Genomic DNA, 10,561 nt, shown 5'->3' on the forward strand with positions numbered 1-10,561 from the left:
CTTCTCTCTTGTTCCAGTTTTAATCGAAAACAGCAATAATTAGATTAGATTAATCAAGCTCTGAAATGCATCCCACACATGTTATTTTTCAGTTTCTTATTAGAAAAAGAATGTAAAAAATACACCAATTAACAAGGAGCGGCTAAAACCTGTCCACTCACACAATGTTTATAATCTAATAAAGCTGATAGTGTTGCGTTCTCCTTAAAATCTGCACTTTATTAAAATAAATATCTCAAAGGCAAGTGTTATTGAATATATAACAAATATAAAGTTGTTTTGAAGATACTGTAAATGCTTTGAAGATAAAAGATAAATGAATGATCAAAAAAGGGATTTAATTTGACAGCTGGCATAAAATATTAACATTGACAATTAACATAATGATAAAAAAAAATAATTATTAAATAGATTTTCTTTATCGTGACAGAATAAGTTAAAAATATTGCTTCTTAATGAAAAAAAAATCATTTTGACATTGCAATATATACTTAATATATAATATTACCAGCATAGTAAATATTATAAGGTTAGATATGTCATTTTCCCCCTCATTTTTAAGGACTTTATTATTCACTTTGTTTTGTTAACCTATAGATATTATACTGAAGGGGCATGTGATCATCAGACTGCTCTGAAATTGCTAATAAATTTCACAGTTAAGTACAGCGGATACAGCAAATAACACATTCAATTAAATGTGAAATATTGATGTAGAGCTGAAATGGTATTTACATACATCCAGTTTGGGCTTTAACTACTGCGTCTAAGACACCTGCTCTCAAATAATCTTTATTTACTATTTACTTTCTTAGGTAGAAAACATCGTTCATTTATCCAAAGAGCCTACTATACTATACTGTTCTAAACTATACTATACTACTGTTAAAATCGCGCCATTCTAACTTGTGAAACTGGTCTATAATAAGAGTGATGACCGAGAGCCCCTCTCTTAGTAATTCAGCGTACTTTTAACACGTGTTCATTTTGAGCGCTAGGGGAACTCGTTCTGAGAATTATTCTGCAGACTTTTGCCCAAGGGTTACGTGTTATCGTGTGGTGGGAATGTGGGGTATAAAAGCGCGCACACAGACCCCATGAGAGGACGCGAGCGGCGCGCAATCACACTTCAGATATTTCTGCGCTGAATTTGACGCAACAGCAGCGAAGGTAAGACATGCATTACGATCTAAACATCTACACAACCAACTCCGTTCACTTCAATCCCATCTTTATTTTTAATAAATTTTCATTTTAAGAACAGATGATATATATATATATATATATATATATATATATAGCCATAGCTATATATAGTTTCAAGGGACGATATTAATCTGGTGATGTAGAATATTTGTACTTTTAAAAATAGTAACTTAATTTAAACTATTTAAATGAACTGCAATAAATAACTAAGTTAAAAAAGATACAAATGAAAATAAAACGTAGATAATGCCTATCATGCCTTTATACATTCCTTTAAATTGCTATGTTAATACAAATACTGAACTTCTACTGAACATGTTTTATTTTTTCATTTTTGGTCCATGGCCATCTGTAAATGCCCTACTTTTAATACTGGCAATTAATAATTATTGCATATTATGACTGGTTTTTTTTACAATTAATATAGATACATTTTCAGTATAACATTATATTCACGCTACAATAATTATTAATGTTCAGTGCTACATTATTGATGTTCAACGATACATCCATTTCTTTATTAATGTATTAAGCTGCTTATAATCATTTTTTTTTTTTTTTTACATTTGCTCATAGAAAGTGACTAATAAATCAATTAACATTGCAATTTTGGTGTTTCTTTCTCCAGATGGTTTGGTTGATAAGGTTCACACTTCTCTTCTGTTTGTGCATAATGAAGATGTCTGCACTGAACTTTTTCCCTGAGAAATGTGAGTGTAGCCTACTGACCACATCATTATTTAAGCATGAGTACACACACACACACTGTTTTATATTATAGTGGGGAGTCCCCGGCTACTGGGTTTTTACCTAGAAAAGTATTTACTAAACATATAATATAATATAATTATTTATTTGTTTTATAAATTATATTGAAGATGTTCACAAAATACAGTAGTTGACTGGTTTTACTTCCATTTCACAGACATTTAGTTCACACCACAAACACAAACACAGACACATTCTGGCACCCATGCTGTGTTCTGAATTGTTTCTCTTTATGCAGTTGAAATTGCTGAGAGACACGCATCCATTACCCTGACCTGTAGAACAGATAAAGACGTAATCACATGGAGACGAGAGGACGCAAATACCATAGAGAACATATCGCAATCAGAATTTGAAATCCTCAGTGGACGGAATTTGACCGTGATTGACCTGCAGGAAGACCTGACAGGGAATTACACCTGCTGGAGCGATTCGGGGCTTGAAGACTACACCTATCTCCTGCTCGACAAGTCTAAAGAAACTACAGGTGGGAACATCTGCCGAACATCATCTATAACATTCCTATCAAGCAATCGCTTTTCATGGTTAGCAATAATAATTGATTAATGTTTGCCATACATTCTTAAAAATAAAGGCTGTAAAAAGGGTGAGGGGGATGGAGGGGTTCACAGAAATGCCATAGACAAACAATTTTTGGTTCCCCAAAGATTCGGTGAACAGTTTGTAAAAGAACCATTTTTCGTTAACTCGTTTTTTTTTTTTTTCATTTATTTGCAGTGATGCCATAAAATGTTTAGTTCACCGAAGATCCTTTCAGTGAACATTTCCTGAAAGAACCATTTGGGATTGGTTTTAATAATCTAAAGAACTTTTTAACTATGAAGAACCTTCACGGGTGTTAAAAGTTCTTCATGGAACCAAAGTCTAATCTTTGAATGTCCTTCACTAAACCACATATCTTTATGAAGAACAAGGATCTTTATTTTTAAGAGTGTATTATGGGAACATCCTCCTAAAATCCAAAAAAGGGTGTTAATCTTAGAAAAATGTGGCATCCTGATATTCATTAACCATGGCCTGAGTTACCCATCCGATATTACATTAATACATCACACATTAAAACACTGTCCACAATGTTTTAAACCACAAAACCACAGTATTTTACTAATAGCTGAATAAGAGGCTGTGTATACAGAGTTAAGAAGGGATAGCCAAATAAAATGTGTACAATTAAGCAAATGAAATCCTTCATCTAATTTGACAAAAGTCACTTCTTTAACTGTAAACTCACATTCGTTACATGCGTGATTCTCACTAATGGTGTCCTCACAGTAACAAACAGCAGGAAAAAAAAAACATGCTAGATGCAAATAATAAACACAACTAACCATATAATCATGCATAACAAAGCTTATCAAACAAGGAGAAAATGTTTTCCACACTCTTAAACATCACAGCGATGGCTTAGAGGAACAATTTTTGGTTCTTCACAGATCCTTTAAGTGTCTAGTATAGAACATATTTAATAATCTAACTTTTTTCCATTATAAAGAACCCTTTGTGGAATGGAAAGGTTCCATGGATGTTAAAGGTTCTTCATGGAACCACTGATGTCAGTAAAGAACTTTTATCTTGAAGATCTTTTGTTGTTGTCATCAAAGGCAGCATCCAAACAAATACTTCTGTCAGTGTGTAGAATATTGTGTTTCAGAACCTTTATTTGTTATTACACAGATGTGATGATATCAACAGTTTGAAACTAGTTTCCTTAAAAAGTGACTTCATGAAAAAGCTACCTGTTGAGTTACTGGCTGTCTAGGCCACAAAGAGGAAGGCAGTTACTTTCAGTCAGAGAATTCAAGTTTTGTCAGTTCAGTGCCAGGCTCAGCTTTTCAGTGAATTTCTTTCTTCCTTTTCAGCTTTTAATATCAACTGCACAGCTGAGACGTTTTCCTGCACTGAAAAAATCAAATGCGCCTGGACCATAAATGATTTTACAGATGAATTTGCTTTCAGACTTCGCAATACAAGGTATCAGAAATATATACACGCCTATAGATTACATTAAGGCCAGATACATTATATTTTATCGTAGACTCAACCACGCATGCTTATTGTATCCATTTAGGGATAATGGTGACTGGGTGTCACAGCCCGTGGATGGGGTTTTTTTTCTCCAACATTCCACTAATTCATACTCCGAGGAGTCCGAGCGGATGCTGATAACAGGGGAGGCGGCTTCCACATGCTGCTATATGAAAACTGAACAAAGTTTCTACCTACGAGACATCAGTGAGTATATGGGTTAAAGGGAATTATGTCATTTACTCATCCTCAAGTTGTTCTAAACCCCATATGAGTTTCTTTCATCTTTTGACCACAAAAGATGATATTTGGAAGAATGTTGGTTGCCGTTGAGGTTGTGAAACAGTAACCATTGAACCACTGAAAAAAACAAACACACAGTGGAAGTCACTGGCTACCAGTAACTATTTGGCTACCAACATTGTTGAAAATACCTTTTTCTCAGAAGAATGAAACAGGTTTGGAACAACTTGTCGGTTAGTAAATTATGACCGAATTCTCATTTTCGGGTAATCACTTGGCTATTAATGATTGACGAAAACAAAGCTCAAATCTACACTTGGATCAGACTGTATATCATTTGCTTAGGGACCTCTAGTGGGCCCCCGACCCCCGCGTTGAAAACCACTGGTCTAAAGCATATCATCACTGATTGAACATGTTTTCTCTGTTTATCCTAGTTAAGCCAGCGAATCCAAACATTTCAATCTGCACTATAAAAAATGAGGGGAGTGACAATCAAATCGTAGAATTAGAGGTGGAGCCTCCCTCTACCTGGCCGCAGCCCCACAGTTTCTTTCCTCTGAAGCATCAGATCGAGTATGAGATACGACACGATGGGAAGGTATGACATGCTCTTTGCACACACAAACGGTTCACCAAAAAAGGAATGAAAACCACATGCCAAACCTGTATGAATTTATTTCTTCCATGGGGAAGTTTATCATAATATTGACTTTAAATGGGGAACATGCTCCGAAGAAATTCCAAAGAAAAAACCCTAGACGTAAAAAAATAAATAAAAAATGAGTCCATGTTTAATAAGGCATTTAAATCCGCTGGGTTTGTGTGGAGAACAGACTGAAATTCAAGTCATTACTCGCTGAAAGTCATCGTTTTTATTTTAGGATGAACTGTCCCTTTAAGAAAGCTGCTGTAATTAATTCTCGTTTCCTGCTTCTTTATCTTCTCAGCTGAAGACTAAAGAATGGGAAGAGGGGTCAAAGTTCAAAGTCCGGGGTTCCATCACAAAAATAAGGGGCCGCTGCAGAGACCTGCTGCTCCTCTCTCAGTGGAGCGAGTGGAGCGAGTGGAAAAACGTAAACTAGATATTTAAACCTCCCTTTATTTATATCTCCTGTCCCATTTTTCAAACCCTTATTTATTCTTTATTTATGTGTTGATGTGTATGAATAATCATGTCGTTGGTTACATATGTTATGTGCTGATTGTTTGTACCATGTCTGTGTCCTATTAAAAACCTTAGCTCCTCTGCTCTGTCTCTCGATTCCTTCTGATTAAGCAATATCTCAGTTGTGATTCACTGGCCTTACAGTGAAATGCTGATTTTTGTGCAAACACGTCGAAATCACTTGCAATTATGTTGGCAGCATGATTATAGAGAAACTTTTTTCATTTACAATAAACATGCAATTACAATGAATATTTATTGCAGATGTACATTACCGTTTAAAAAGCTTGGGGTCTGATAAAAAAAAGCTTTTTTTATGTTTCTGAATTATTTATTTGTTTGATCAAAAATATTAGAGAAAAACTTACTTTTGTGAAATATTGTTACAATTTGAAATAACTATTCTATTTTTAATACAGAAATGTATGGATGTTATTTATTCCTGTGGTGGAAAAAATGTCTACCTATCAGTGATCAATTTACTGCATTCTTGCTGAGCAAAAGTATTCATTTCATTGATCTCGCTGATCCCAAGCTTTTGAACGGTAGTGTATATATGGGAAGGAAGCTCAGATATCTGTGTATGGTTATGACAGAATGCACATGATTTCTTGTTCTCTGTATAGGTGACCGATGGGGGAAAAGGAGGCCGTAGCAAAGGACAAAGAAAGAAACCAAGAAACAAGAAGAAAAATAAAATTAATAAGAAAACAAAGCAAAGAAATAAAAATAAAAAACAACATCTGAATTGAGCAATTTGTAAAAGCATTTGATGCAGATTGAAACATTGAAAGCAAAGACTGTGAATGTGTGTATAAACACTAATGCTGAGCTGAGCAGGTTTATGAATCTTTTAGTCAACCGAAGGAGGCAGAAGTGAGGACGGGGGGACGCTGCCTCCTTTTGGGAGCTTTATGGAATTATCTTAACTTTTCGTACAAGACAATTCAACAGATCTATAACAGTGAATTTTTTTAAGAAATAAAATATTGTATTTGCAAAAAAAATTTATTGGTGTGATTTTTATTTCCTTTTATTATCTTTTATCTTTTTTTAACTGCACTCTTTTACTTGCATGTCCTCTTGGTTTTCTCTCTGCTCATCTGTTATGTCTGAGTCTTGTTGCGGGGGCATCAGGCTCTGATTCTGATTGGCTGGATGAGCCATGAAAAATAGCCAGTGGTTATTGTCCCGCTCAGCTTTATGAGAATCCAAGAAGGTGTGAGCAGAGAGTTCATACTCTTTACCAAAAGGAGTCCTAAACACACACACACACAAAAAAAAAGAATAAGCACTAGCAATTATTCTACACAGAATTAAACAATAAACTACGCAGACCTCTTCTTTAGCTCAAGCAGGTTTTTTTCTATATAAAATATTACATATTATAAAATATGATATTTTAAATATATATTAATATATGTAAAGTTCTAAAATTAGATTTAAAATAAAATAAAAATACAGAATACCTAAAATTATAAATAAAAATATAGACATATTACATCAACAATAGAAAAATAATATAATATATAATAAAAATGATTTAGTATTTAGTTATTCATTAGGAACTGATTAACTGGTGTTTGTAATATTTACAGGTAGCTGTTCCCAGCTCACTTTAAATGATTCACTTACTCTTAAGATATGAAATATATTACCATAGGATGTGATTGCCCAGAGCAGCCAGACATTGATTGGTCTTACAGTGGGAAATCAAAACCTTGCTGTTAACCTGCCAAAACAAAGCATCCACTCCACATTATTAAGTTACTAAGTAATAACAACAAGTACATCTGAAAAAGATTTAGATGAAAGTGTGAACCTGAACAGGGTATCCTTCATTTTCAAGCCTTTCTTGGGGGTCAAAGTAAATCACCTTCCACCAGCACAGGAAATCAAACTCCTCTACTAGGCTCAGCTCCTGTAGTCGAGACTTCTTAGCACACTTCAGAAATGTTCTGTGATCACTGGCGAGGAATAGCTAGGAGGAATCCAACAGACTGCATGCTGAGACACGGGAACTCAGTAATTACATAAAACTGTATACATGCCGTTTGCTGGTTTACCTCTCCAGCAAAGCCTGCGGTCGTTCTCAGGGCAAAGCTTTGATCGTATCTGAGCACCTCTTCATCTGAGGTCCCATCAACACTGAAGCACAGACCACAGATGATAAAACAGATCAGCCACTGTGTGTGTGCAATTGAGCGAGTTTGAAAGTGCATGTGCAATACCTTGTAATGATAAAGGCGTTTCTAACACAGGGGGTCATGCTGTGGGCTCCGCCTACTTGGAGGGGCCCGAGAAGGTGGGGGACTGAATTTGTGTCAGACTTTGATGTGATATTACTGCTGTCGGCAATGATGCTCAGGACACAGGAGCCACGCTGCACGTGCTCTCCACCTCCAGAGTTCACCAGCATGACCGTGTCTCCGAAGTGCAAAAAGCCATCCTGCGACACTGAAAGACTCACCTAAACAAAAAAACTGAATCAGTCTCACATGCAGAAAACTCAAAAACATTTTTGAGCAACACAGCACCACATAAGTTGTAAATAAAACAAAGATTATTGGGGGGATGTTGATCAACATACATTCCCAAATCCCAAATCCCAAAACCTTATTTTTTAAATCGATCATTAATCATTATGGTATGAGGCTTATGATATGAGAATACACTACAAACAAATTGAGTGAATTTGAGCAGTTTAAGTGGGTGTTATATAAGAAGTAATAAAAGTGTCCCTCACAGGTCATTTTGACCCGGTCATAGAATGGAGAGAAAAAAAAAGCATTTTTTATTTTTATTTATTTGATTTTTTACTACACAAAATCTGAAACAATCCAGAAAAGATTCATACACAAACGAAAGGCTGACACTGCAGAATGTCCCCAATGCACAAAAAACTCACATACCCACACACACAGGCACACACACTCCCACTGAAACACATAATTGCATGCATAATGTTTCCCTTGGGAAATGACTGTCATTTTTATTTTTGGGGTGATTTTTAAATGTATTTTTTTTTTGTATCTGAAAGCATAATGATAAAAGCTTAATGAAGCATCATGTTGGTGTCGTTTTAAAGGGGTCATATGATGTTGCTAGAAAATAACATTATTTTGTGTATTTGTTGTAATGAATTGTGTTTATGCGGTTTGTACACATTATTTTCCACATACTGTACATTATTGTTCCTCCTCTATGCCCCGCCTTTCTGAAACGCGTCGATTTTTACAAAGCACATCGTTCTGAAAAGCGAGGTGTGCTCTGATTGGTCAGCTATCCAATGCATTATGATTGGCCGAATACCTAAAGTGTGTGACGGAAATGTTACGCCCCTTAAAATACTGTGATGCCCTCTCGCGGCACAATGAGATAAAACCCATTACAAACGAGACATTTGTTTCATCCACTGGGGACATAATTACTTATTATAATGACTTATACTGTCTTTTTATGCGTACGTTGCTTCGCGCGCCATAAACATAAAACCATGTCTGCATTTATGATCTGAGTAACAACAAACAACTATCACTGCCCTACACTGCTCAAAACTTTGAAAAAGTATGAATCACCAACAGCATATACTTTAAATATGAAAACTTACTTACAGGCTGTGAGTCAGCATTATTTCTCAGAACAACGGCATTGTAGGCTACTCTCCCAGAAAACAGTACTTGTTCTCTGTACACTTCTGAATATTTGGGTTGAACTGTTCTGGAACAGTGTTGTAAATAAAATGTAACCACTGATTTCTAGTTGTGTCCGCTTTCACAACGAAACACACAGCGCCTCCACAACATGACAGGAGCATATGAACATATGACCCTTTTAAAGATTTCACTTGTTTGGCTAATTCAAGAATCTCCATAGGATACTGTAGGCCCCTCTATTGGCTGTAACATAAATTGCTTTTTTATGTCATATTTCCCCCTCCAGATGGCATCAGAGAAACTCAGTGACCTAGGTCCTGATGGATCATCATGTTTAAAGTATAAATATGCAGAAATTGTCTTTTTTTTTTTTTTTTAAACAAATGTACAAAAATATGCTAATTTTCATAAAAATATCCAGAATTTAATGTGAATAAAAAAAATTACAAAAAAAACTATATATATATATATATATATATATATATATATATATATATATATATATATATATATATATATATATATATATATATATATATAAGCTTTCTGGACTTACTGGTTTCAGGATGTTTTGTCTCAGATCTCCTTCTTTCTGAACAGTGAGTTCTCCTCTGTCTTTTTGTAGGATGAAGTTCTGGAGAGTTTCCTGCAGATACAGTGTTCATTACTCACTTGTTCTCTTGCTTCTCTGTCTGGACTTCACAGCAACAAACATGAGATGTGCTAAAACAACAAACCTCTTCTAAAGTTACGTCTTCTTTCCAGTTGCCCACACGAACGCGTGGATTATAGGTCCGCACATGAGCCATTTAACAGCCGCCGTAAAACCAGGCAGACAGATAATTGGGAAAAATATAATGTATAACGCAAAAGGAAACTAAACGCGACTACTGCAGCCTACAGGCAAGAAGTGTTACTATGGATACGTAACAACACTGGTGTGCTACCGAGCTTGCGTGAGTTACGTGTCCAAGGTAACAAGTTCGTCTTTTTGCCGCCAGTTTGATTTTTTACAATCATTTTAAAATTAACTTTTTATTTTCCTGAAAAAAAGTCTTAAAACTGTAAATTAATTTTAAATTAACATTTAATTAGGCTATATATTAAGTTGATTTGAACCCTTTAATTTGTTGTAATTATATTTTAAATGCAGTAAATTAAAATAATACTTTTAATCATTTTAACTACAAATTAATTATTTTAAATACATATTTTTAGTAATACCTCCCATTTTTAATGTAACATTTAATCTCCATTTAAAAATACAATACTGGCGTCCTGCAGTAATACATCAACCAATTTTGTCTTCATATTAATTTACTAATTGTAATTTATTAAGGTTACTAAGAGTTGACTGGCTTATAAAACAATCTCAGTGTTCACTGTTGTTCCCAAGGTATATGGCATTGAGGCACTTATCTTCAATAAAAACAACTGGAAATGTATCTACATAATAGGCTGAAGTTATAGAAAT

At 34.8% G+C, this 10,561-nt stretch overlaps 2 protein-coding genes across 3 annotated transcripts; one reads left to right on the forward strand and one right to left on the reverse strand.

The window, feature by feature from the left end:
• The first annotated feature begins 890 nt into the window (after positions 1–890).
• Positions 891–6,422, forward strand: si:dkey-88e18.2 (interleukin-12 subunit beta). Of its 2 annotated transcripts, XM_052582033.1 has the most exons (8): positions 911–1,170; positions 1,835–1,916; positions 2,213–2,461; positions 3,855–3,966; positions 4,064–4,227; positions 4,701–4,864; positions 5,214–5,339; positions 6,058–6,422. In XM_052582033.1, the coding sequence occupies exons 2-8, from the start codon at positions 1,835–1,837 to the stop codon at positions 6,181–6,183; spliced, it is 1,023 nt and encodes a 340-aa protein (XP_052437993.1). In that variant the 5' UTR covers positions 911–1,170; the 3' UTR covers positions 6,184–6,422. The 2 variants fall into 2 exon arrangements, with proteins under 2 accessions (XP_052437994.1, XP_052437993.1); XM_052582034.1 differs by lacking the exon at positions 6,058–6,422 and having other exon boundaries at positions 891–1,170; positions 5,214–5,514.
• A 60-nt stretch (positions 6,423–6,482) lies between these two features.
• On the reverse strand, positions 6,483–9,984 carry cfap161 (cilia and flagella associated protein 161). Its single transcript, XM_052582036.1, has 7 exons — positions 9,825–9,984; positions 9,644–9,733; positions 7,663–7,901; positions 7,498–7,579; positions 7,254–7,412; positions 7,090–7,163; positions 6,483–6,689 (listed from the first exon to the last, which is right to left on the reverse strand). Exons 1-7 carry the CDS (start codon positions 9,894–9,896, stop codon positions 6,485–6,487), a joined length of 921 nt encoding a protein of 306 aa, XP_052437996.1. The 5' UTR covers positions 9,897–9,984; the 3' UTR covers positions 6,483–6,484.
• Between the last annotated feature and the right edge of the window lie 577 nt (positions 9,985–10,561).

Source organism: Carassius gibelio, chromosome B18 (assembly GCF_023724105.1).
Source record: "Carassius gibelio isolate Cgi1373 ecotype wild population from Czech Republic chromosome B18, carGib1.2-hapl.c, whole genome shotgun sequence".
Classification (NCBI taxonomy): domain Eukaryota; kingdom Metazoa; phylum Chordata; class Actinopteri; order Cypriniformes; family Cyprinidae; genus Carassius; species Carassius gibelio.

Excerpts from the sequence above, each read along its gene's own strand:
- si:dkey-88e18.2 (XM_052582033.1), top strand. The coding sequence starts at position 1,835 with ATGGTTTGGTTGATAAGGTTCACACTTCTCTTCTGTTTGTGCATAATG. Across the intron at positions 3,967-4,063 it reads TTCAGACTTCGCAATACAAG|GGATAATGGTGACTGGGTGT; the intron begins GTATCAGAAATA and ends GTATCCATTTAG. Across the intron at positions 4,865-5,213 it reads AGATACGACACGATGGGAAG|CTGAAGACTAAAGAATGGGA; the intron begins GTATGACATGCT and ends TTATCTTCTCAG.
- cfap161 (XM_052582036.1), bottom strand. The coding sequence starts at position 9,896 with ATGGCTCATGTGCGGACCTATAATCCACGCGTTCGTGTGGGCAACTGG. Across the intron at positions 7,413-7,497 it reads CCGCAGGCTTTGCTGGAGAG|CTATTCCTCGCCAGTGATCA; the intron begins GTAAACCAGCAA and ends GATTCCTCCTAG. Across the intron at positions 7,164-7,253 it reads ATGAAGGATACCCTGTTCAG|GTTAACAGCAAGGTTTTGAT; the intron begins GTTCACACTTTC and ends TTGTTTTGGCAG.